This window comes from Varanus komodoensis, unplaced genomic scaffold, assembly GCF_004798865.1.
Source record: "Varanus komodoensis strain SLA01 unplaced genomic scaffold, ASM479886v1 scaffold117, whole genome shotgun sequence".
NCBI lineage: Eukaryota > Metazoa > Chordata > Lepidosauria > Squamata > Varanidae > Varanus > Varanus komodoensis.
Genome location: NW_025335336.1, coordinates 21,096 through 47,019, shown reverse-complemented (window position 1 = coordinate 47,019; position 25,924 = coordinate 21,096). Strand labels below are relative to the sequence as shown.

The window sequence follows — 25,924 nt, the reverse complement described above, 5'->3', positions numbered from 1 at the left end:
CTGAGGTTCTCCAGGAGTGTGAAATGGCGAAGGGCTGGTTCGCTTTCCCCATGGGAGCTCAGACCATTTTGAGGGGGCAGCTAACAGGACTGGTGTGCGGCCACAAGACGACTCGTTTCTTCTTCGTTCCTGCAGGAGCCCTGAGGTCGTGTCCACGCTCCCCCCTCCAGTGGCTTCCAAAGAAACCTTCATGCTGCACCAGTGGGGAGCCTCAGTGTCACTGACTCGGCGTTAGCTGACAAACGTCCTGCTCTTGCTGTCTTGGGTGCTGCTCACCCACATTTCTCAGGGACAGCTGGTTTTGTGGAGTTTTAACTATTTGCCTTATTCTCTCTCCCTTTGAAAGAGGCCTCCGGGACATTTTCTGTTACACTGTTTATTAGGTTCTGTAGACGTCCTTTGTTTGGCTGTTCATTAATGCTGGTTATTATGAAATAAAGGTGCATATTGAAACAGCTGGTGCTGTCTGGGGAAGCACACGCTCTCGATCATCCCAGGGAGGGGGTGGGTCTACCCTGCACTGAGGCGGATGACGTAGGAGTCGCTGTGGGTCACGTACCGCACCCAGCGGTGAGGAAGAGTCGGCTGCGGCCCCATGAAGCGGAGGAAGCGAATCTGCAGCCCGGAGCACGTGTGAGCTGGCACCTCAAAGGAGAGGTTGACGGGGCCCAGCTCCAGCAGCCTTGCCCGGCTGAGCCCAGGCACGTCCAGCTGCAGGGGAGCAGAGGCAAAGCTGTGGCAAAGGCCGGCACCCCCCCCACAAGCCTGCGGCTCATCAACAGTCGGGGCACGGGCGCCCGCTCCCCCTTGGGCGGCGCTGCGAGGCTGGGGCCCGCCCCCCCCGCCCGCCCCTTACCTTAAACAGGGCGGAGAGCTGGGAGCCGCCCTGCACTCGAGGCACCACCCACTCGATGGATTTGGTGGTGGGCTGCAAGGTGGCCGTCTGTTCCGGGCTGCTCAGCTCCTGAGAGAAGCTGGGGGGAGGGGGAAGTCAGGGCGAGCGCGCCTCCTTGCGCCAAGCCGCCCACAGCGGACCAAGCGGGGGGGGGGGCGCAGCCCAGCAGGACCACTTGAACCTTGCTCTGGCTCACCTGAGAGTAGCCTTAGGAACGGGGAGGTGGACGTGGACGTTCACCGCGTGGCTGCAAGAGAGACGGGATTAGCCGGGGAGATGCCAGAGTGGTCTCCCGCTCTTCCTTCCTCACCCGACACGCGGCGTGCAAGACGTTTTACCTCTTGGGTGAAAGGTCACAGCGAAGCTTGAAATACACTTGCACCCTGTGAGGGAGGGAAGACGGGCAAAGTGGAGCCAAGCTCTCGCCTCACGTGCTGTTTGAACTGTACCGCAAGCGACGTGCAGGTAGCTGTGCTCACCGGCCACTGGGGTCGTGGTTGATGGTGGGGAAGAGATGGAAGGGGAGGGTGGTGGGGAGGTCATCCGCCAGCTGGTACTGCATCAGGGTCAGCTGCTCGAGAGACAGGCATCTGGTCATCAGCGGCCCTCTTTCCAGCCCCCCCTCTCCCCCCCTCTCCTCTTTCCAGCCTTACCTCCCCGTGGCTTGGGTTCACTCGAAGGATGCGGCTGCGCTCAAATTCATCCAGCCTGATGGAACTGTGGAAGGAGCATTCGTCCACACGGACTGCTGTGCCGTAGCCTAGCGAGGGTGAGAGGAGGCGATGAGGAAAGGGTGCTGCTTTGCGCGGAGGGGAAAGGTGCGAAGGCCGTGCACTCACCCCGCAGCTCCATCTTGCCCACACAAAACTCCTCGGCAAGGCCAATCCGCATCTCTGCAAGGGAAGAGAGAAACCGCACCCGTAACTGTTGCCCCCTCCCAGCAGCAAAGAGCCACCTCTATGAGCATCTTCCTCATACGGCGTGGCTCCATTGCTTATTTAAAACTTTTGTACCCCGTCCCATACATAAACGTCTCAGGATGGTCCCTTGCTAACACCACATCATCCTGTAGCTTTTTCTGTGGAGGAGGATGTTCCTTGCACAGCATTGCTGGGGCACAGTGGCTGACAGGCTTCTGTGGGATCCAGGGCCCTCCTATCCACTTGAAAGGTGCTCTGTCAAACTGGCTGAGGAGTTTGCATGGACGGGTGGTAGAAAATGTCTGGGCAGAATAATCTCAGGACTGAATATGAGGGGAACCTTGAACCCGATTCCGCAGCCATTGTCCACAGATGGAGCAGTGCTATTCAGAGCTCCCCTCTGGCTTGGTTTCCTGAAAACAGCATGGACGTATCATGACTTTTACTCACCAGAGCAGTTAGGAAAGAAGCTCTTCAGCCGAATTTCTCCTTGGATATCTGTTTTCATGGGAGTGCCCTGGGGAGGGAAAAGGCAGGCATTCAACTTCTCTGCCAGGGTTCTCTTCTCTGCATTCTCCCCACAGTAACTCACATTGGCTGCAATGATGACTGTGAGGCGTTCCACCACATCCAGGAAAACTTCTGGCCGGGAGCCCTGCGGAGAGCACAGCACGTGAGCTGGTGACGGTTACTCCAGCCCCCTTCACTTGTCAGGCGGGGCAGGGGGTTGCCTTATGCTGCAAATGTGTACTTGACACATGTCCAGACCACCAAGGCACCCGTCTCTCCAGCACCTTTGGGAAGTTTTCTTGAGCCAAGGACTGTTAAACACCTTCTCACCTCCTGCAAAGTGGAGGTGCCAGTGTGTGGGGGGGGGTGACCCAAGGTCGAGTATCTTACCTGCTCCCCACGCATGGGCAGGACAGGACGGGCAGCAGCACAACTGGGGGCTACTTTGCTTTGCTGTGTGTCTGCTCCAAACTGTAACCATATAAAAGCAAGCACAGAAACAGCACCGGGGTGAGAGCTGCAAGGCAGTGGTAGAAAAGTCCCTTCATTGAACTCTACCTAGGACTGGACAAGGCTAACGCTACGTTCAGGGCCAGCAGTGGGGGAGGGGAGGGAAAGCTTAGCTGATTGTAGGGAATATTGCAGGAAAGCAGCAGCAGCGCTGCAATGAACTCTAGGGGTGTTCTAGCTCAAACCTGCACATTGTGTAGGATGCCGCTGCAGCATCTCTGCTGAATGTTTCCAGCAAAGCAGAATTCATAATCTTCCAAGGCAGCCTGTTATCTGACGCAGCCTGTTTCTCCAGCTGGCTGCAGCCGGGGGTCAGACTAGATGGCCCGGGAGACCCCTTCTGACTTGCTCTGTTTCTGTGTTTTCTATGTTTCTCACCAGCCCTTACGCATTCCACATAAGGATGTCCTGCTCCAGTATTGGAAAAAGGCCTGTTGGCACTAATTGTGATATAGTTGTTTTCTGCTGTGGCTAGAAGGTATCCTGCCCATAACCTTGGTAGAGGACATTATAGAAAAGCTTTAAAAATAACTAACTTGCATTCTGGCAGGTTTCCTCCATTAGTTTTTCTGAAAGTATCGTTCAGTGTTTTTAATAAAGTTACTGTCGATCAGAGGCTGAGACCTTGTCTGAATGGGAAGCAGGTTGCTCTCCCTAATCCAGATGCACAATGGCAGGAGCATTCTCGCGGTGTAACGCATCAGTAACTCGAAAGACAGAAAGAAGGCCAGCCTGGCCTAACGGATTCTTCATAAACCCAGATTAGATCCTAATGATTAGCGTGTTCTCCACTACCCTCCCACCAATAGCTCAGGATTTTTACTCAGTCCCAATGTGAGGACTTCACATCCTGATGATTCCCCCCAGTAGCTCATCAATTTCTCAACCAAGATGCCATGCAGTCCCTTGTCAAAGGCCCTACCAAAATCCAGGTAAACCACAACCACTGTGTCCCCTCCGCCCAGCAACCTCCGAACCTTGTCACAGAATTCCGCAAGGTTTGTCTGGCAGGATTTCTTTCTGCAGAAGCAGTGTGTGACTGCCAACTGTCTTTCCCTATCTGGGGTTTCCAGAGCTTTCCTAATTACGAGCTTTGCCATCACCTTTCCCCAAATGGATATTAGACTAACCGCCCTTTTTAAACCAGGACCACTCTCCAGTCCTCCTGTAGTGCTCCTGATTTCCAGGAGGCCTCAATAATGAAGGCCAATGGATGTGAGAGAACCCCTGCCAATTCCCTAAGCTCCCTTGAGTTTAATCCGTCAGGACCAGGCACTTTTGCAATGTCCAGGGCTCTGAGAAGCTCCTCAATTTCTAGGGGAGTGACTCCAATCTGGTCCCCCCAGGTAGATCTCCCCCAACCTGCTTTGAGGAGAACACAGAAGTAAAACAATTATTTAACATCTGTGCCCGTTCCCTTACATCAGTTACCAGATCCCTTGCTTTGGTTTTAAGTGGTCCCGCTGCCTCTCTCTTACTGTTTTGGTAAGAGCAGAAGCCCTTTTTGTTGCTCTTGACATTCCTTGCAAGTCTCGGCTCATGATCAGCTTCAGTCTTGTGACGAATCCTTCTGCATTTGGCTGCCTCTTCCTACTCTGCCCTTTTGCCCACTTGCCCCCAGTGTCCATTTCCGGTGGACGTCCTTTTCGTTCTAGCCCCTCTTACCAACTCTCTTCTCATCCACGGTGCTGCAATTCTGTGCCTCCCCACTTTGTGCCTCTAGGCGCTCTCTTTTTCGTGCCATCCATGCCTCCTGAACTCTCTTGCCTTCCAGTGCCCTGTCAGGAATATTCTCCCAGCCCGGCCTTCAACTGACCAAAGCTGGCCTCCACGAAGTCCTATCTCCTACTGCTTGACCTGCCATTCCTCACTATTCCTTAAGACTTTTGAAACACAGAAATGAAGTGAGTCAGAAGGGGCTTCCCGGGCCATCTAGCCTGACTCCTGGCTCCAGCTGACTCTGCTCATGTAATTGTCCAATCTTTCTTTGAACACCCTCAGCGATGGGGCCTCCACCACCTCCCTTGGAAGCCCCTTCCATACCCCAGGGGTCCTAACCATCAGAAGTACTTTCTGACATCCAACCTGGAGCCTGGTTCCTTGAGCTTAGCCGCATTAGGGCGTATCCTGCCCTCCACTGGAAGAACAAGTCATGACTCTCCTGCACATGGCATCCCCTCACATGCCTACAAGTCACTGAAAGATCCCCTCAGAGTCTCCTCTTCTCCAGGCTGGAAAGACCCAGTTCCCTCCATCTGTCCTTGTATGTCATCCCTTCTAATCCGGCTATCATTCCTGTGACCCTGTGCTGGACCCATTCTAACCGTGAAGGGTGCGGCTGAATGTGGCTTTAATTGAACGAGGCATTTTAGTATAATTGATGGTGAGATATGAGTTGCCTTATGGGGCCCTGTACTGCAAAACAATGAGGGACATGAAGACCAATGCTGATAAAAAGTGATTGCAACGCAATGATGTACTAGCGATTTAAACTGATCCAGTGTGGATTCACAGGAGAAAGGAATTTCCGGAATCGCATCCAAGCGAGTGGAGGCGGCTCCTGACCCCAGACCGCTGCCACTCACCAAGCCCACGGTACTGAGGTCGAGGAGGCTGAAGTGTTGGCTCAGCACAGGCTCCATCTGGATGAAATTCTTCAGCACATCAGGGGCCGTGGTCTGGATGTAGCCATAATCCTGAAGGGGTGGGAGGAGGACATTGCAGGTGGAATAAAAATCGCCATGGGAAGAATGGAAGTGTGCGCACCCAGGGCTCAACAAGCCACGGCTAGGAAGGGAATTGATTTTTTTTAAATCAGTGGCAGCTCTTGGGAAACATCTGTTGGTCAAAACACAGGATTTGCTAAAACAAAACCACTTAAAATTGGTGGTAGCTACCCTAAAAAAAACAGAGAAATGAGGGATGGACCATTGATTATCCTCCCCAGCAACCTTCAGAAATGTCTTGCATGCAACTTAAAATTTATTACAGTCTAATTTGAATGTTTAAGAAAATTTAAAAAGCCATCTTGGATCAGAGCAATGGTCCATCCAGTCCAGCTTTCCATTCCCCACACCTTGACCGTGATCATGCCCATGCAGGGAAGGCGGGTGTGCTCGTGATCGTCATCTGATGCAGACTTCACAACCTGCAGCAAAATTTTTATGAAATTTCTGTTCGGGACCCGATTTGGTTGTGAACTGAGGCGTTCATGAGCCAAGGTACCACTGTACTCCCCTCCCCAACTTGTTATTCCGTGAAGATCGAGTCTGCTCAGATATTTTGCTATATGCTAATTTGGTTTATTATGCCCGTCATGCAGAATGCTTGCACCACTGAAATCAGGCAGGCTTCTGCTGTGGAGTGAATTCAGCCCATTGAAGACTTAGAGACAACTGTTTTGTTACTTTATAATCGTACCGATTGTGTTTATGGCGTTGCATCGCACTTTTCCCTTGTAATACTCTAAAATTTATCTCTTAAAAGGTCAAGAGTGGCACAGACATTTCTGGAAACATATCGGAATGATCTCCAATTTTGTTAATAGAAACAGAGCAAGTTAAAAGGGGCCTCCTGGGCCATCTGGTCCACAGCTCCACTCATACAATGTCCAAATAAATGATCAATGCCAGATGCAGGGAAAGGGTTCCCGGGCGGTTCCACAGATCTGCCCTGGGAGGATCCTGGCCGGGCCGTGGCTCGACGGGCACCACCCCGCCTGGTCCCTGCACTGCCCTCCGGCTGGGGGCGGGAGCGTGCAAGCGGCCCCAGGGCAAGGCAACGGGGCGGCCGCGACCTACCAGCAGCTCGTCCAGCACTTCGTAAATGAGAGCGAAGTTCAGGCTGACGGTCTTCTCGTTCAAGGCGCCACAGTAATCCCGCAGCAGCGTCACCAGCCTGGAGAGAGCAGGGTCAGCGGGGTGGCCGCGCCGAGCCCGAGCCCGAGCCCGGCCGCCCGCTCTGTTCGCTCACCTGTTGAGGAATTCGACGGCGGCGAACGGGGAGGTGCCCGGCAGCGCCGTGGCCACGAAGTAGAGCCCGGCATGCCGCACGTGGACGAAGTGGAGCCCCGGGCGCGCAGGCTGGGGAGGCAGCGGGCGGGATTAGCCGGCGGGGGGCCGCAGCGCCCCCGCCGCCCCCCCCGCTCGCCGCCCCCCCGCCGCCCCCCCTCCCCTCACCATGAAGACCGGGGCCTGGTCCGCCGGCAGCGCCGTGATTTTGCGGTAGAAGGCGTCCACCAGATCCGAGCCGCCCTCGCCGCGGACTGGGCAGGGGCCGTTAAGGAGAACCGGGGAGCGGGGAGAGCGGGCCGCGGGGGGGGCCTCGGCAGGGCCTCCCGCGTCCTTCCCGCAGCCGCGGAGGGAAGCCGTGCGCGCCCGCCCCGCCCCGCCCCGCCCCGCCGCTGCGAGGGCGAAGGATACAGTCCTTGTAAAGCAGCCGGTCCCCCTTGGACGAGAGCACGAAGACGTGCGGCAGCATCGCGCTCCGCAAGGGCCCCCCCTTGAGTGAAGCGCGGCGAAGCGACCGAGGCGGAGGCGGAGCCGCGGGGCGGGGCGCCGCTCGAGGGCGGAGGTTCGCCCGGAACCCGCCTGCAGTCACGTGGCCGCTGCTGGAAGGCGCGCGAGCAGGCGGGGCCTCTATCGGAGCCCGAGCGCCGATTGGTGGACGCGAGGCGCGCCCTCCTCCTCTCCGCGCGGGAACTGGCTGTGCTTGCCGGGCGCTGAGGTCACGTGGGCAGGCGGAAGCCTCGTTGGCGCCTCTTCCTCGGGCTGTGGCGGGAAAAGGACAGGTCGGGAAATGGCGGCGGCGAAGAGCGGCGGCGGCGGCGACTACGCGGAGGAGCGAGGTAGGGCGGCCGGGCGGCCGGCGGGGCCCTGTGCCCCCTCCCCGTCCCCGGGCCGGCTCCCTTCGGGGTTCCGACGGTCTCCCTCTCTCTGCAGCGAAGGCGGCCGCGTTCTTGGAGGGTTTCCACCGCCCGAGCGGGACTGCGGCGGCGGCACCGGCGAAGGAGTTCCCTTACCGGGAGCAGCTGGTGAGTCCCCGGAGGCTGAGCGAGGGGCCTCTGAGCAGGTACAGAGTGCTCCAGCCCGACGCCCTCACCACGTGCGCTTTCCCCCCTCCGCCAGGCGTCCGTGGCCCGGCGGGAGCAAGTGGCCATTTACGTGGACCTGGACGACGTGGCCGAGGAGGACCCGGAGCTGGTGGACGCCGTCTGCGAGAACACGAAGCGCTACGAGCGCGTCTTCGCGGACGCCGTCTGGGAGCTGCTGCCCCGCTTCCGCCCCCGGGAGGTGAGCGAGGCTTGGCCCCACGGGGGCACGGGGAGCGCCCCGCGGAGGGAGCGCCCGCCGCTCAGCGCCGCCTCCGCTTCTCTTCAGCAGGCGGCGCACAGGGACGCGCTGGACGTCTACGTCGAGCACCGCTTGCTCATGGAAGGACGGGGCCGGGAGCCCGGCCAGCCCCACGACCCCCAGAACCAGTTCCCCCCGGAGCTGCTGCGCCGATTGTGAGTGCCGCCGCCGCCGCGCCTGCAGTCTTTCCTCTGCGAATGTGTCTGTGGGTGGGGGGCCCGCATATGCGATACATGGGAGGGGCGTTTGCGCTGCGTGTGTGGACTGTATGGCCAGTTGTCTGTTGTAAAGGCCGTGGTGTTCATGCATGCTTTAGATCGATTCGTGGGTGGAATTCGCCATCCTGTCTGCCCCTCTGTATGCATTGGCTAGACAGGTGCAGCCGGCAGGGGTGCGATGATGCTGTGAGGAGAGTCACAGCGGAGGCGGGTCCATCCCTGCTGGCGCGGGACGATACCAAGCTGCTGGTGCAAGACATGCAAAGGGGGGCAGAGCAGCTTTTGAACTGAACTCCGGGGGGGAAGCAAACGGGAGCTGGGAAATGTATGACTCAGGTTAAATCATCCGTAAGGAGAAAAGATGAAAACGTTTCTGACCTGCTGAAATGTAGTTGGAGACTATAAAGCAGCTGTAATAAAGCTGAGTTTTATACACTCGAAATACTGAGAGAAACACATTTTGTATGTGTGGGTTGATGCAGTCATTAGAATTCTTCTCTCTAAAATAGGAGATTTGGAGTGCCTGATGACTTACAGTAGTCGATGGGGAATGAAGGTGGCTGCTGCTGCTTCTTAAGTTCCTTTCGATACATTCTATGAACTTAGTCATTTTTATTGGTTGAAATGAAGTTTTTCTGGATTTGCGTGTTTGTTATTTAAAATGGTTTTACATCCCATGGGTTTGATTGAGCTGCATGATTGTATGCTGTCATTTATGTTGCGTGCTGTATAATGGAAGATAGGTCTTGTGAGAGCAGTTTGCAGAGTGGCAGGTTATTGGTAGCATTAATAAAGGCACTCCATGGAGAATTCCGGCTCACCAGTGGGATAACTGCACAGTCGCCTCAGCTTGCATCATTTTTCCTCCTGGTCCTCCCTCATTCTTCTCTCTGACAGTGAACTGTACTTCAAAGCACCATCAAGCACTAAGGCCCGGGTGATCCGGGAGGTGAAGGCAGATGCCATTGGGAAGCTGGTGACTGTCAGGGGCATCGTCACTCGCGTCTCTGAAGTGAAGCCCCGCATGGTTGTGGCCACCTACAACTGTGACCAATGTGGTGCAGAGACCTACCAGCCGGTGAGTAACCGGCCCGGTGCAGGCAGGGGTGAGAAGGGCTTCTACTCTACCTCCAAGCCCACCCTCATTTGTTTTGTTGCCCCCCTACAGATCCAGGCACCTAGTTTCATGCCTCTACTGATGTGCCCAAGCCGGGAGTGTCAGACCAACCGAGCTGGTGGCCGCCTCTGTCTGCAGAGCCGTGGTTCAAAGTTTATAAAGTACCAGGAACTCAAGATACAGGAACATGTGAGTTTTGGGAGTGGGGTGTTTGCTTTGCGATTTGCATCAAAAGAAGGGTCTCTCCCCCTGAGTAGGCTCTTTCTACAGTGATGAATGGAGGCAGTTCTGCTGGGCAGCAACATGGAGCCAGGCCAGAGTCTGCCTGCCTTCCATGAGGAAATTTTCAAAACTGAAACTGGCCAGTTGTATCTGGGTCACCTGGCTCTTTGCTCCCACCTGGTGAAGACTGATCAATTAACATCTCTCCTCTTGCACAGGAGTCTGTAGCTCTTTCCTTGGTATTGCTTCCTCTAGGGCAGTGGGGCGAACCTATGGCACGTGTGCCACAGCGGGCACGCTGAGCCCTCTCTGTTGGCACGCGAATCAAGTCACCCCAGCAGCTGAGCACTGGATTAACAGCGTACATGGGGGCCATGCACATACTTGAGAAAGGACTAGTGGTGCCAGGCAATGAGGTCGCAAGCCATGACTCATTAGACGCGACTTGTCCGAGCTTTTGCGTGGCCGGTCAGTGCACTGCCAGGGATATATATATATATTTGCTTGGACAAGCTGTGAGTTGCTTTTTCTAAACTAAAACCTCAGTTTCCAGGGTTTATTGCAGTATTTGCACTTTGCGATGAATAAGAGGGTTTTGGTTTGCAGTTTGGGCACTCGGTCTCTAGAAGGTTTGCCATCACTGGGCTAGGGTTAGAAAAATGAGGTGTTCTGGCATGATTTGGATGGTTGGAACGCGTTTAGAATGGGCAGAAATGGTGACCTGTGCCGAAAAAGCTACTCAAGGAGACTTTTTCGAAATCGCCCTAATTTCAATGGAACTTTTGCCGTATATTAGAATTAGGGGTGTGCACCAGGGTAGGATTAGGGTTAGAAAAACAAGGTGTCCTGGCATGGGTTGGATGGTTGGAATGTGATTCGAAGGGGCAGAAATGTTGAGCAGTGTAGAAAAAGCTACTCAAGGGTTTTTCAAAATTGCCCTCTTTTCAATGGAACTTTGGCCCTATCTTAGGGTTAGGGGTGTGCCCCAGGGTAGGGTTAGGGTCAGAAAAACCAGGTGTCTTGGAATGAATTTGATGGTTGGAATGTGTTTAGAATGGGCAAAAATGTTGAGCAGTTTAGAAAAAGCTGCTCAAGGAATGTTTTTTCAAAATCGCCCTCTTTTCTATGGCGTTTTACCCTGATGTTAGGGGAGGGTTTGGCCAGTGGTGGTAAACCTCTGGCACGCTTGCCATAGTGGCCATGCAGCGCCCCCTCTGCTGGCGCACCAGCCAAGTCACCCCAGCAGCCAAGCTTCAGACAACAGCTCACACACTGGCCATGTGCGTACACAAGCCACAACTCATCAGCTGCTACTTGTCCGAGCTTTCGTAATGCCGGTCTTTGTACTGCCAAGTTTCAGGTTTTATTGTTGTGTTGGCACTTTGTGACAGTTAAGTAGGTTTTGAGTTGCAGTTTGGGCACTTGGTCTCTAAAAGGTTCGCCATCACTGCTCCAAGGAGAAGAAGGTGGTTCCTTCGCTTGTGACAGGGGGACTTGTTCCCCCACACCAACCGGCTTGTGACAGGCCAGGAGCTTTTGTCTTCCAGGAATGTCCCTGTGGACCAGAAACGTTGGGAAGTGGGTGGGCAGCAGGGTCTCCTTGTCCAGCTAGAGTAGAGCGAGACTCGAGGTTGAAACGCTCTCCCTGCTCCTCAAGGAAAGTGCTTGTGGGGATGGGTGGTGAGGTGGCCTTCCAATCAGAGTAGGCTCTGGCCCTGACCCTGAACTAGACAGTGTGGGTCATTGACCCAGTACCAGTTAATTTTTTTGCACTTTCAGTTGTGGTCATAACTTAATTAGAAATAACATTTTTAAGTGTCCCAAGAATTTGGGGCCGTGGCATGGAAATCCGGCTTGATATAGATCGGCAAGCTGCATCTTTAGGAAAGGTTGAGGACTGGTTCTTGGCTGCCATCCGGCTACCTCTGCCCTGCAACTGACCGAGGCCAGGAGAAAGTATTCTCCTGAGTGAGGTGGCGCAGCTAGGTTGCTCACTTAATGATGCAGATTGATACTCGTTGTGAATCACCTGGAGAGCTTTGGCTGCGGATGGTATGGAAGAGGCTGGCTGGCCTAGAAGGGGCAGGCCCCAAGTTGGTGAGGGACTTTGGAATCAGCCCTCTTCCTTTAGGTGCCCACCGGAAAGGGCATGAGGACCCTGCTCCCCTCGCCCCTGACACAGCCGTTTCCTTGCTTGCAGAGTGACCAGGTGCCGGTGGGGAACTTGCCACGCTCCATCAGTGTCAGCGTGCAAGGAGAGAACACCCGCCTTGTGCAGCCGGGTGACCACGTCAGCGTGACTGGCGTCTTCCTTCCAGTCCGGCAGATGGGCTTCCGCCAGCTCCTACAGGTGGGAGATGAGCTTGTGGGGGGGGGGTGGCAGCTCTCCTGGGGTGGTTCTAGGGCTGAGCACGCGGTTTGGTGTGACCTCAGGGCCTTCTTTCGGACACCTACCTGGAGGCCCATCACATCGTGTGCGTGAGCAAGAGTGAACAGGAGGAGCTGGGAGAAGGGGACCTCACCGAGGAGGAAGTGCAGCAGATCATGGGTGAGGCAGTTTGCTCCTCTCTACCGCTGCTCTTTAACCGCTGCCAAAAAGGAACCCGGAATTTGCACGGGTGGGTGACTTTCAGGATGTAGATGCTTGATGACTTAGCCAGTCGCATTTAGGGTTCAAATGCTTTTGACGGACTCCCTGTGGAATGTGTTCAGCCAGGTGAAAAGGGCCCTTCCTTCGACTGGTCACGAGGAAGAAGCCTCCAGAGTGTCTGCACTGAAGGCTAGTGTGGTTTCTATACCTTGCATTTGGACCAAGGAGGCAAAATGTATAGGTTACACCCAGTCAGGGCTGAACTGCAGATTATGATGCTAAGCATTCATTTTAACGGAAATACTACGTTTACGTTTCTCTTCCACCCCAACCCCTTTTTGGGAAGAGGCTGCCCTGGTCGCCTCTGCATAGTCCAGTGCTGGTACTGCCATGTGGACATGTGCACTTGGTGATCTCTTGCAGAAGAAGACTTCTATGACAAGCTGGCTGCATCCATCGCACCAGAGATCTATGGTCATGAGGACGTGAAGAAGGCGCTGCTGCTGCTGCTGGTGGGGGGCGTGGACCAGAACCCCCGGGGCATGAAGATCCGTGGTGAGACTCGTGGCTGCCCGCAATTTCTCCTTCCAGAAAGCGTGCACAAAAGCGCCGTCCGCTGAACTGAGTAGCTTCCTTTCTGTTTCGCGTTCGCCCTTAGTCTCCCTTGGTTTCAGCTGAACTCTGAGATCCTTTCACCAGAAGCTGCATGGCGAGGGCAGGGGCAGGACAGGGACCGGCTCTGGCGTGCCGTGGGGCCTCTGCTCCCCACAAGCACTGCTTTGGAAACTGTGCCCGATTAATGGTACCTCTCTCCCCGCCCACGCACCTTTCCTCAGGGAATATCAACATTTGCCTCATGGGGGACCCTGGTGTGGCCAAGTCTCAGCTGCTTTCATACATCACCCGCCTGGCGCCACGCAGTGAGTACCACACGGGGGTGGCAGCGGCAGCCCCTCCCTAGGAGTTACGCATAGGTTGTATTTCTACCCTTGGGCATCCCAAAAGCTGTGGGGGGTGGGCAGGTTACTGGAGGGCCAATGGCCGGAGCTTCAGAACCTCAGACAGATGCATGCTGGGCCGCTCACCCTCAGGGCTGGGGGCAAATGGCTGTCCTATGAAAAGCTGCACCCGCCCGCCCTTCACGCCTTCCTCCTGCCACTGTGTGGTAGAGAGGTGGCAGGAAGAAGTCCTGGGGCCATTCTGGTGGGCTCAGTCTTGAAGCAGCGGGTGGGAGATGGCCCCTTCTGTGCCATCCCTGCAGGCCAGTACACCACGGGCCGTGGCTCCTCGGGCGTGGGGCTGACGGCGGCTGTGCTGCGTGACCCGTTGACCGGGGAGCTGACCTTGGAAGGAGGGGCACTGGTGCTGGCCGACCAGGGCGTCTGCTGCATCGACGAGTTTGACAAGATGCTGGAGTCCGACCGCACGGCCATCCACGAAGTGATGGAGCAGCAGACGCTCTCCATCGCGAAGGCAGGCATCCTGACCACGCTGAACGCCCGCTGCGCCATCCTGGCCGCGGCCAACCCCGCCTACGGGCGCTACAACCCCAAGCGCAGCTTGGAGCAGAACATCCAGCTGCCTGCCGCCCTTCTCTCCCGCTTCGACCTGCTCTGGCTGATCCAGGACCGACCCGACCGTGACAATGACCTCCGGTGAGGGGGAAGAGGTGCGGGGGGGGGGCTTCCCTCGCCCGCACCTGGCCACCATTCTGGCTGAATGACTGACTCTGTGTTTCCTGCAGTCTTGCCCAGCACATCACTTACGTGCACCAGCACAGCCGGCAGCCGCCCTGCCAGTTCCAGCAGCTCGACATGGGCCTCATGAGGTGAGTGGGCGGGGCTTGCCGTACGAATGGCTGGCTCAGGCTGAGCGGGGAGCTTTTGTCCCCTGTGACCAGCCAGGAGACTGGGCCGCTGCTGCGGTCCCTGCTCAGGCCCGTTTCGTGGTCTCCTCGCAGGCGGTACATAGCTCTGTGCAAGCGGAAGCAGCCAGCAGTCCCAGAGGCGCTCGCGGATTACATCACGGCAGCCTATGTGGAGATGCGGAAGGAGGCCTTGGCCAGCAAGGACACCACCTACACCTCGGCCCGCACCCTGCTGGGCATCCTCCGCCTGGCCACCGCACTGGTGAGCAAGGCGGGGGGCAGGGAAGGGAATGCAAGGGACGTCTGTTGGCTGGAGGCCTCCAGGCCTGCCTCCGTTCTGGTGGGAAGGGCGGTCAAAGGCAGGGAGGGCTGGATGTTCCCATGTGAGTCCTGGCAGCAGGATCCCCCCACACACTCTTCCAGTGATCACTTCCGGTGATCACTCATTTCGGGTGTCGCACTCAGCACACCTGGAGTGAGTGATTTGCACGGAGGGCAGGGGAGGCTATCTTTTAAAGTGTTTTCTAAGCAATGCTCTAGCTGGGAGGCTGCTACTTGCGTAGCCTTCATGCAGCCTGAAGTGCCTGATGTTGAAAAACTACGCAGGGCAGGGCTGGTTGAAATCTAGACGGCCAACTTAAAATGTGATCCTCCCAGAGAGCTTTGGCTGTGGGTAGTATAGAAGCAGAATCCGCAGAGTACAGGCCCTCAGCGCTGCTTTTTTTTCTAGGGGTGCAGAAAGGAACCCGGGACTTTCCCTCTGTCCAAACGTTGGCTATTTTTCTTTCTGTTTTGGTGGTGTATCTGCTTCTCCCGAGTTTGCATTTGTTTTGTTTGTGTGGTGTTTGGGTGTATGATGTTCTCAAAGTGTTTTGTCTACTGAGAATATTCTGTTGTGTTTTGGGTAGACAAATGTGATCCAGAATTTGGGGATCCGACCCTGCCTCTAGAACTAGATTTGCAAAGGCCCATTTCTGCCACTGAGTTCAACCTTCTCTCCGGTGCTGGAATCCAGTTTAGCTCATGCCTGGCCCGTGGCTTGAACACTCCCAGTGGCAGAGAGCCCGTCTTTTCCCTGGCCTGTTGTTACCATTGCCTGATTGCTTTGCCCATGAGCAAGATTTCCTAGATGGTAGAAAAGTAAGAGTTGTAAGGGGTCAGAAAGCCATCAGGTTGCTCCTCCTGCCCAGTGCTGGACGTAGAGTTAAATTATCCCTCTCGGATGACTGTCCAGCCGAGTGCCTTGTGTGGGAGAGCCCACAACCTCCCCGGGTCATTGATTCCATTGCTGTACTACTCTAATGGTGAGGATTTTCCCCCCAATAGCTTGCCAGAATCTGGCTTCCTGGAACTTGAGCCCACGTCCTGTACTCTGGGGTGACAGAGATCCTGTCCTTCCTCTTGGTGACAGCCTTTCAAGGACTGGGAGAGTACTGTCATATCTCCCTTCAGTCTTCTGTACTCAAGACTAAACATGCCCAGTCCTCTCCCTCTCTCCTCACAAGACTTTGCTCCAGTCCCTGCATCATCCCCGTTGCCCTCCTCTGAACCCTTTTCAGCTTGTCTGCATCTTTCGTAAGTGGCGGTGCCCAGAACTGGGTGCAGGACTCGAGATGAGGCTCAACCAGTGCCGTGTAAAGAACTATGATCCTGGAAGTGACCGTTCCATTAATGCAGCCTAAGGTAGCATTTGCCCTTTTTGGCAGCTGCATGACATCGTTGACTCATGTTCAGCTGGTGATCTAAAGCATTTCTAAAATCCTTCTCTCTCACAGTGCTGCTGAGCCAAGTCTTCCCCAGTGTAACGCCCAGACAGCAAACACTGCACAGACATAGCGGGTCACTGCTGGGATGCTTCTCAGTCCGTTCTTTTGATTCTAGCCCTCGGCCTGTTGAGACAACCACTGCTTTTTCTCGCCTTCCCTGAAGGTTACCGACACAGTTCTACCAGTAAATGAGTGTTACAAGGAAGAAAGCAAATGGGGACAGGATACTAAGGGGAAAAAGGAAAAATAGGGACCTCCCCCGCCAAACCACTGTGGGCTTTCCCTGCTTGTGTACTCTGATGCCTTGCTCTCTGGGGGCTTGGCTGCTTGTAACCCTAGACCAGCCGGGGCTGATTTCTCTGCTCCTGAATGAATTTATTCTGCTTTATATTTACTTAATTCAAAATACTGAATGATTGACTTTCCAGTGCTAGCCTTTGTATTGAACCTGCTGTGGACTTTGATTGTCATGTCTGTTAAATTATTTGGTCCTGGAATAATTGTGTTTCTTTCATTTGGTTGGCTTCATGAAATTCTATAAGTTGTTCTACTTTGAGGTTTATCCCCAGGCCAAATTCTCCCACAACTTTGGGTTCTGCTTTCATTATCTTTGCTGTTCTTCTCTGAATGAGTTCTAGTTTATCTGAATAGTTCTTAAAGTTTGGTGTGCAGCGCAGGACAGTTTTCAACAAGAAACCCGACTATTGCAGAGTCAAGAGGAGCAATTGTAACACCAGGCTGCAACTGACTTGCCTTTGCCTTTTGCGCGGCTCCCCCACACTGGCTCCTGTTCGACTCCTGACTTAAGGGTCCCTTTTGCACTTACTGTGTCAGGCCGGCACATCCTATCATGCCTGCCCATTGGATTTCCCTTTCCTGATACCGGCTCGGCACTCTTCTTGTTCCATTTCAGTCTATTGGTTTCCGCCCAGTTTTCAGGATCTTTTTAATTGCCTTTCTTCCAGCATAGTAGCTATCTCTGTCTCCCACCACTGGTTTTGTGGCATCTGCCAAGCTGGTGGAAGTATTTATTCGAGCCTGCCCTCTTTATTCGAGTCACTAACAAGCATGCTGAAGAGGAAGAGGATCGAGAGCTGTGGCACCGCGGTAAAAACATCCCTGCTGTTTGATGACGTGCCAGGCAGGAGCGCACGACGGTCCTCCAGCCTGCTGCGAATCTCTGTAGCAGTGGGTTCCCCAGCCCGTACTTCACTTGCTTGCTAATCGCAGTATCAGGGGTACTTTGTCAAATGCATCGCTGAAGTCAAGGTGTATTATGTCCACAGCATTTTCGCGGCCTATGAAGAATGTTTCTGCCGCAGAGAGCGCAGTGGGACGAGCCTGCTGCATTGGGGCCTGGCTGCTTCCAGTCATGGCAGCACCCGTGTCAAGACCCCTACAGATTGCGCACCCTTGAAATTTCCTAGGTGATGTCAGACCGACAGGCCTATAATTTTGCTGTTTATGAAAAAAGGGACATTTGTCCTTATTAGATGGCAATTTCACTGCGAGTTCCTTTTACTTTCACTTGATCAACTAACGTATTGATCAGAATCAGATCAAGAATGCCCAGTCTTCTCATTCTTTGAAGGAGAAAGTTGTCAGGAGTTTTCCAGAGACTGCTTGGCAAAATTTTCTACCCAAGAGGCATCAGGGTAAATAAAATCCCTCATTTTGACCATTTAAATCTATAGATTACTTCTAGAAGCTCATGCCCATCCTCTCCTTTGGTAAAAGAATCCAACCCTCAAAACTGTTTTTATTCCTTTCTCTGTTCATTTTAGCCTTTTGAATAAAGCTGCCATGTTCACTCTCCTGAATTTATGTGCATTTCTAAAGTACAGTGCAAGTCTCCCCACCCGTCTATGGCTTCTGGCGTTTATATCCTTTCCTATTCACAGAAGTCATCCCCCCAATGCTCAGTTATGCTTACTAAATTGTATTCACCTTTAATCAAGAGTTCAGACTCGTCCTGTTTATTTTTCATTCTCTGAGCAGTAGTATAAAGGCACTGAAAGCCAGGAAACTTAAATGACTGTGCATTTTTATCAAGAGCTTTACCTGGCCCTACGGCAGGGGGTCTCCCTGTACCTGCTACTGTCCTGGAGCCTTTCCCTCTGGCCTTTGGTCTCCACCCGCCACAAGATCTAACTTAACGCCTTATGGATCAAGCGCGCCGTTCTTGGGGCACAAACACCTTTTTCCCCAGTCTTTGTGACATGCAGTCCGTTTTCATCCAAAAAGTCACAGAACCAAATACCTCCTGGGTACTGCAGAATCCTTTCTCTTCTTTTATAGCCTGGAGGGAGGGAGTCCCAAAGCCCTTAGGCTGCCTTTTTAGAACTCCATAATCTGACATGTGCCATTATAGCCTTGCTTCACAGAACTGCTAGTTCCCATGTAGATAAGCAGGTGGGGTAGCCATATTGGTTTCGATGAATTCTGGCAGCTGTCCTCTATCTCCGGTTCCAACGCACCCCCTGAGCCAGTGGGCTTGTGACTGGGGCTGCTTAGATCTGTCTCAACACTGGGCTTTTTTGAGGTTTTGCTTGTGCTCATCCACACATTCAGACCGAATGCAGCACTAGCGACGGAGACACGCTTGATCTCTGCAGTTATGGACCTTGGTGGAAAATCCGAATGTGGCGGTTGCGTGACAGAGGGCGTTTATCTCGCGGTCGGCACTGGCATAGACCCGCCTGCTGAGGGCAGGACTGCTGAACTTTTCCTTTCATTCAGGCACGGCTGAGGCGTGTAGACTTGGTCGAGAAGGAAGATGTGAACGAGGCAATGCGTCTTATGGAGATGTCTAAAGACTCGCTTTTGGCAGACAAGGGGCAGCCAAGCCGGTAAGATGCTCTCCCCACCGCAGCACAGCCCCCTTGCCGCAGGGGAGCACTCCTTGAACTGACTTTCCCCTCCTTCTTCCTTGCTGCCCAGGGTCCAGCGTCCCTCTGAGCTGATCTTTGCAGCCATCCGGGAACTGGCTCCAGCTGGAGGGACTCGCTCTATACAGCTCGCCGAGGCTGAGCAACGCTGCATTTCAAAGGGTTTTACTCCAACCCAGTTTCAGGCTGCTCTCAGTGAATATGAGGAGCTCAATGTCTGGCAGGTGAACCAGAGAAAGACCCGTCTCACTTTCGTCTGATCTTTCATGGACTGCGTGAGGCAACTGCGTTCTAATGTTACTGGGACCTGGTAGCAGCAGCTGGTCTCCACAGGGACTGCCTCCTGCTCGCTTCTCTTTTTAAACTTGATTTGTTTTCCGCAAATAAAGTTGCTTGTATCTTTTAAGAGTAGCTGCCACCTTTTCCAAGGTAAAATGCAGAAGATTTCTGCTGTCAGGCTTAGAACTATGCCTGACAGAAGGGCTGCAGTGCTGCTCCTTGCCTGCCATCTCCAGTGCCCGTATTTTGCTTTCCTAGGTGTGTCGTCTTTTAACTTCAAAGTTCAAGCTGACATATATAATCTGTTCCTTGCACCAAAGGCTAAGGTTAGTTAGCTGAGTGATAGTGCTGTATTGGACAGGGCTGCAGCTAGTAAGCCTAGATAGGGAAGGGATGCAGTGGCCAAGAGGGCAAACGCCACCCTTGGTTGCATAGCCAGAAGTGTGGCTTCTAGATCAAGTGAGGTATTACTGCCACTCTATACAACTCTGGTGCTCCCGCAACTGGAAGATTGTGCTCAGTTTCGGGTCCCTCATCACAGAAAGGATATAGCCAGGTTAGAGTCAGTGCAGCGTAGGGCCACAAGGATGGTGGCTGGATTGCAGGGAAAGCCATATGAGGTGAGACTGGGGGAACTGGGTCTCTCCAGCCTGGAGGAGACTCAGAGAGGATCTGTTGGAGACACACAGGTTATATGAGGGGTGTCACACGGAGGTGGGTACCTCCCACCCCTGTTCTCCCCTGCAGAGGAGGGTAGGACACACTCCAGTGGATCCAAGCTCAAGGAACCAAGGTTCAGTTTGGATGCCAGGAAGCACTTCCTGACAGGACCCCCAGGGTGTGAAATGGGCTTCCATGGGAGGCGGTTGAGGCCCCATTGGTGAGGGTGTTCAAGGATAGGCTAGACATGCACATGGTGGGCATGTCATAAGGGGAGCTGGGGAGTCAGACTAGATGGCCCGGGAGGCCCCTTCTGACTCATTCTATTGCTATGTTTCTAGTGCCTAGCTGTTTGCATCTGACATGTCCTCTTATTAAACCTAAAAGCCTCAACCACTGCAGCTTGTCTTCACAGAGAGCTTGCTCTGGATCCCTTATGTTGGTTCTTTGCACATTGCACCTTCAGGAATCCTTTTTCATGCCTCCCATGGCAGCCATTTTGCAGAGGTGGCCACGACTGACACCTGAGCTGTGTGAAGGCAGGCTGCTTCCCCCAGCAGTGCAGATCACTGCCGTTCGACGTCCGACCGTGCGGGTTGCTCTGGCGTCATCTGCACGGGCAGGACTGGAACCGACAGCTGGTGTTGCAGGAAGCGTGACTTCAAGGACAGCACTAGGCCACACCCCCCCCCATGGCAAGCGCTGCTCAGCAGGGGGCCTGCCAGGTTTTGCTTTGCTGGCGGGACCTCGGCACACGGGATGACAGCCGCACCCTGCACTGAGCAAGAGGATGGACAGGCTCTAAGGCGCCTTTCAATTCCATGACTGCACGATTCTGAACTATAAAACGCATGAAATGTTCCTACTGCAGATTCTCAAGGGAATGAGGAGGGTATAATTACCAGTGTGTTTCTGCAGGCCGTGGGTGCAGAAACCTGTGGTCGGCTTCCTGGTCTGGAACCGATGAGACGGCACAGGGCCCCGGTGTGCTAGCAAACTGCCTACACCTTCTCTTGGCCCACGGCCCCCACTGGGGATGGAGGGACATAAAGCAGAGGGTTCCCTTCAGTTTACTGACAAGGACGGTTTACCTACACAGGTCAAAGTGGTTTCAATGGGGAAGAGAAGGGTTTAGACCCACTTCCCTGATGTTTTCCCCAGGGGCCCATTTAGCTGCTTGTACTCCTGCAGTGTCAACACTTTGCGCATGAAGATAGCTGGGGAAGGCCCTTAAACTGGAGCAGCTTAGCAATACTAAGTACAAGTTCTGTTCGTGGCCTCTCCAAGAGAACATCAGAAGTGAGGAAGATCTAGAAAAGGCAGTCAATGCAGTCAGTTGGTTCTGAACACCAGAAAAGATCCATTCTAATGTAGCAATGGCTTCTACACTGGTAAGCAGAAGTGGACAACAGCATGTTTATATTCAGCAGAATTACATCTCTTTGACGCTTCCTCGGCCGGATCCTGAAACTGAACAGGCTCTGAGTAGAACGGAGTGATGCTACTTTTGACGGCTGGCTTGAGCACCTCCCTGCAACCACACGCGTGACACACAGCGCCTCTGGCAGCATGACCATTTTATTAGGCCGTGCTAGAACACCTCAGAAGAAGAGTCCCCGCATCCGGCGGCCGATGCCCTGGCGGTCGTAGAGGATGTTGAATTTGTTCACAAACTGGTTCATGGTGTTGCACGTCTTGGTGATGGTGCCCAGGTAGGTCATGAGGCCAACATCGTTGCATTGCTAGAGGGGAGACACGGATGCATGAGGAAGCAAGCCGAGCGAGCTCCCTGGGACTTGCCAGCTGTGTCGCTAGCACAGCGCTCCTCTGCCCCGCCTCGCTCCAGCCATCACAGACAGCAGTGGTATTTGCCAGCAGCACACGTGGCCTGACTGGGAGGGACTGGGGCCTAAAGGCAGTGCACAAGTACCCAGCTCTCCGTGGAAGAGCAAAACCGTTTTCTTACCTCTTTACTAGTTGGACTTCTTGATGAAAGTGCTATCTATAACTCTAAATTTTTACAGAACATATTAAATCATGCCTCTGGCCCAAGGGAAGTACAAAGCCTCAGACTAATGGGGATAGTGCCCACTCGCTCCTGCTTTGCATGCCCCTGCTGCTCTTGCCAGGTGAGACACCGCCAGGTGACCCTCCCCTCCCAGACACTCACATCATAAAAATCTGTCTTGAACTTATCTGTGCTCAGCACAGGTAGGCAGTGGCAGAGGGCGTAGGCTTCACGCAGGATCTCGTGGTTGAAGGGCACCTCACCTGCATGCAGAGACACTCAGGTTAGAAAAGAGACAGGCACCCTCTCCCGCCCTAACCCCTCTGCAGGGCAAAAGCACACAGATCAAAGCTCCCGTGCTACTTCACAGCTCACTCACCTGCTTCGGAGGCTTTGACATACTCCAAGATTAGTTTGACACGGCTGTGAAGCATCTTTATGGCACTGTGCTGGGCTATCAGGTGCTCAGCCACTGCAGAACACAGAAACGGGAAAGGCCACGTTGGGTCAGACCAAAGGCCCACCTCATTCAGCATCCACGCCCACGGTGGGAAACCAGCTGCCCAAAGGAACCCTCAAGGAGGATGGCACAATCCAAGCTCCTTAGCAACGGGTGCTTGCAAGCATGCTGCCTCTGCTGAAAGAGGAAGCGTTTAGCCAGGAAGACGAGTAACTAGAGTGGGTTTGATTTAAACGAAATGGATTTAATGCACTGTTGTCATGATTTAAGTCACTAGTCAGTAACACTAGTTTTAAATCATGGTTTTGAATGCCGGCCGGCCTGCCTGCCTGCCTGCCTTACCCATAGAGGGACTTCATTAAAATAGTTGCAAGCTGGGTCTCTTTTACAGCCTGCTGCCATTATAGGTTTTCTTCTCCAGGGAAAGAATTATATGCTAAACCTCAGGCTATACACAAAGAGATCCAAAAACTCATGGAGTATTCTGCTCAAAAGGCTTCTCTTTCATTTTTAGTGCTTGCCCAGAACTCAACAACCTTCTATTCATTCAATTTTTTGAAACTTCGCACTTAAGAGAGGTTGAATCTGGGTACATAAATTTGCAAAGGCGTAATGGGATTAAGGCCTTTCTCTCAACTCTGTATGTTTATTTTATAACATTTTTTTTGCTGTGAAGAAGAGGCGTGTGATCTCTGCAGACACAAATTCAGAGTTTTGAGAAGTGTAAAACCAAGCATCTTCTACAGTATCTTTCAGACAGAAAAACTGCACAATAATCTTACAGAAACCTCTGGAAGAGCATGACATTGTGACTGGATTAATGGAATTCATTTACCAAAAATTTTACACATCATATGCTACATCATTAAAAAGTATCTTAAATAGAAATTGTATTTTTAAAAATCCAATTTATTTTTTTTTAATTATCCTTCCTGCTAGTAAAGACTGATAGCCTCTTCTCCCATGAATCTGTCCAGTCCCTTTTTAAAGCCATCCAGACTGGCAGCCATGGCAGCAAATTCCATAGTTTAACTATACTGTTGTACAGTGGCTTAGAGTCTGTGGTAAGCCACTTAAGAGATTCCTGTTGGAATAGTTTGGTGACATACAATTGCATAAATACATAAATCATTGAATCAGAATAGTAGAGTTGGAAGGGGCCATGAAGGCCATTGGGTCCAATCCTCTGCTGTTCCAGGTCACCAATTTACGCCATCCCACTGGCTGTCCAGTTTTGCCTTGAATGCTTCTTCTGTAGGAAACCCACTACCTCTCTAGGCAACTGGTTTCATTGTTATATTGTTCTGACAGTGAGGAAACGTTTCCTGTTATCTAATCTGAATCTGGGTTGTCACAGCTTGAACTGATTCCTACACTCTGTCCCACACTCTGGGATCAGCAAGAAGAGATCTTGACCTTCCTCTTTGTGACAGCCTTTCAGGTACTCATAGAGGGATATTATGTCCTTGCTCAGACTTCTCTTCACAAGGCTGAACATGTCCAATTCACTCAGTCTCTCCTTACAGGGCAATGTTTCCAAAGCCTGGATCATTTCTGTTGCCTTCCTATGGACCCTTTCTAATTTTTCTGCCTCTCTTTAAAACCTTTAGTGTCCAGAACTAGACATGGTATTCCAGATTATTGGAGTAAATAAACACTGTATTAAGAAGTCCCTTCATCTGTCCTGAACCTTCCCCTAAACAGCTTCATGGGATGTCCCCAGGTTCAGTTGTTATTCTCTGCTCTGTGTGAAATACTGAACACCACTGCCATGTCTCCCCATTTACCTTTTTCTAAGCTGAAAAGTTCCAGTTGTAGCCGCTACTCATAAGGAAGGTGCTCCAGTCCCCTGATTATTTGCACTGCCTTTCCCTGTACTTTTCCCAATTTGATAACATTCCTATTCAGGTGAGGCAACCAGGACTAGGCACAATATTTGAGTATGGTCGTACCAAAAGACAGACTCCTGGGAGACTGGCCAGTATGAGCTGCCAATCAGTGGCATAGAGCCACTGCTTGGCATGGAGCAGAGCCCACCTCCGCCTAGGTGAGTGGCCTGCCGTGCCCCAGCTCCCCTCCTCCTCAAGCCGCCATCCCGGCCACATGCAAGCTTGCCCTTCCTCACCTGTGGAGTTCTCGCCACTGCCAGTGGCTGTCATCCGTGCCACATGGTCGACTCCAATGCGCTCGGCCTCCTCTGTGGCCAAGGTGTAGGTCAGCTCCGCAAAAAGCATGGTTGCCTTGATGGGAAGGGGAGAGAGGATGGAATGGGCTCTTATCATGGGGGGCAGAACAGGGCCCCTCCCCGCAGAGTCATTGTCACTGTGAGCCAAGCCAGGAGGTGTGCTCCTTGCGGCAGAAGTTCACCTGGCACGGCAGAGCTCAGGAACAGGGGCGCTACTAACCGAAATCCCAGGAGTCAGCAACCTCTGAAGGGGGTGGGGAGGGAGAAGTGACCGGGCAGGCAGAAAAGCTGCAGTGAGAATTACCTCTCCATTGATGATGTCAATCACCGATTCAAAGACACTGACAGGCAGCTGAGGGGAGAAGAGAGAGAGAGCATGCAGGCGGCTCAGCCAGGTGTCCCTTGCTTACACAGATGCAGCTGCTGGGGGAGGGAAGAACGGCGGGTACTCACATCCGTATGCTTGGTCATGGGGTTCAGCTTGAGGAAGAGGGGGCTTTCGATAATCTCACACACCTGAGAAGGGGGAGGCCCAGTCAGCAGCTGCAGAAGCCTTTGCCTTTCTCTCTTGGTCCAGCATTAAATATGCCAGAGGTGCATGCCCTCACCCATCTTCCCCACAGCTGGCAGGGAGCTGCCTGGGCTCCCTGAGCCAGAGGAGAGGGTGCTCACCTGCTTGTGGACATGGATGTCGGACTGGTCTGGGGGACCACCAGTGGTGTACCAGCCGAGGAACTCCAGGTCCTTGAAGACTTGCTTGACTGTGGGAGAGACAAACCTCAGCAGGCCTGGCTGCCTTCCCTCTCCAGGCTTACCCTTGGCCTTCCGCCAGCGCCCCACTTACACTGCTCTTCTTTGGTGTAGTAATACTCCTTGTCAATAACCACGTTTTCTTCCACGGTGTGCGAGAGCAACTCAAAGGAATTCATCACCTCGATGTTGCGGCCCTCCTGGCGACCGATCAGGGCTCCGATTACTGCAGATTAGGGCGGGCGGGCGGGCGGGCAGGGGGGAGGTAGGCGTTAGAGCGACACTCCGCTCCGGGGGAGCCGCCTTCCGCCTGCGGGGCCGAAGCGGACGGGGCTCGCACGCGGCGCCCCCAGGGCATCGCCCCCGGGAGCCTCGGGGCCCGGCGTGCAGAGGCCGCCCCGCGGCGGCGGGGGCCACGCACCTTGGACGGGGCGCCCCTCCTGCGAGCGCATCCGCACCCAGTGGTCGCTGATGTTGAGGATGACGAGCGGGTGCAGCGCCACCGACACGCTGCCCGTCACGCCCGACGCCATCACCGCCGGCGCGGCTGCGGGGAGAGAGGAGGCGCGTCAGGCCGGCGGCGGGGGCGGCAGCGCCCCGCCACCCCGCCCGGGAGCCCGAGCGACAGCGCCCGCCTTACCCGCCGCGTCCACCTCCATGCCGGCGCCGTTGCTGCCGCCGCCGCCGCCGCCTGCCGCGGCCGGGCAGGAGCCGCCGCCGGCCGCCGC

The 25,924-nt window shown here is 53.9% G+C and overlaps 3 protein-coding genes across 4 annotated transcripts; 1 reads left to right on the top strand and 2 right to left on the bottom strand.

Moving 5' to 3' along the window:
- Positions 1-360: 360 nt before the first annotated feature.
- AP4M1 (adaptor related protein complex 4 subunit mu 1) lies at positions 361-7,381 on the bottom strand. The gene is made up of 15 exons (XM_044421304.1): positions 7,257-7,381; positions 7,014-7,099; positions 6,808-6,917; positions 6,636-6,732; positions 5,421-5,531; positions 2,716-2,796; positions 2,408-2,470; positions 2,266-2,332; positions 1,735-1,788; positions 1,549-1,655; positions 1,375-1,466; positions 1,234-1,278; positions 1,092-1,142; positions 857-974; positions 361-711 (listed from the first exon to the last, which is right to left on the bottom strand). The coding sequence occupies exons 1-15, from the start codon at positions 7,312-7,314 to the stop codon at positions 511-513; spliced, it is 1,341 nt and encodes a 446-aa protein (XP_044277239.1). The 5' UTR covers positions 7,315-7,381; the 3' UTR covers positions 361-510.
- Positions 7,382-7,578: 197 nt separating this feature from the next.
- Positions 7,579-19,260, top strand: MCM7 (minichromosome maintenance complex component 7). 2 transcript variants are annotated; one of them, XM_044421285.1, is made up of 15 exons: positions 7,579-7,681; positions 7,776-7,867; positions 7,962-8,126; positions 8,217-8,341; positions 9,302-9,482; positions 9,573-9,710; positions 11,944-12,093; positions 12,177-12,291; positions 12,757-12,888; positions 13,170-13,253; positions 13,595-13,988; positions 14,078-14,161; positions 14,294-14,462; positions 18,706-18,815; positions 18,907-19,260. In XM_044421285.1, exons 1-15 carry the CDS (start codon positions 7,633-7,635, stop codon positions 19,112-19,114), a joined length of 2,196 nt encoding a protein of 731 aa, XP_044277220.1. In that variant the 5' UTR covers positions 7,579-7,632; the 3' UTR covers positions 19,115-19,260. The 2 variants fall into 2 exon arrangements, with proteins under 2 accessions (XP_044277220.1, XP_044277219.1); XM_044421284.1 differs by having other exon boundaries at positions 8,214-8,341.
- A 1,935-nt stretch (positions 19,261-21,195) lies between these two features.
- Positions 21,196-25,870, bottom strand: COPS6 (COP9 signalosome subunit 6). Its single transcript, XM_044421317.1, has 10 exons — positions 25,837-25,870; positions 25,618-25,743; positions 25,291-25,422; positions 25,119-25,207; positions 24,900-24,962; positions 24,751-24,798; positions 24,387-24,501; positions 22,181-22,273; positions 21,964-22,064; positions 21,196-21,535 (listed from the first exon to the last, which is right to left on the bottom strand). The coding sequence occupies exons 1-10, from the start codon at positions 25,853-25,855 to the stop codon at positions 21,395-21,397; spliced, it is 927 nt and encodes a 308-aa protein (XP_044277252.1). The 5' UTR covers positions 25,856-25,870; the 3' UTR covers positions 21,196-21,394.
- Positions 25,871-25,924: the final 54 nt, after the last annotated feature.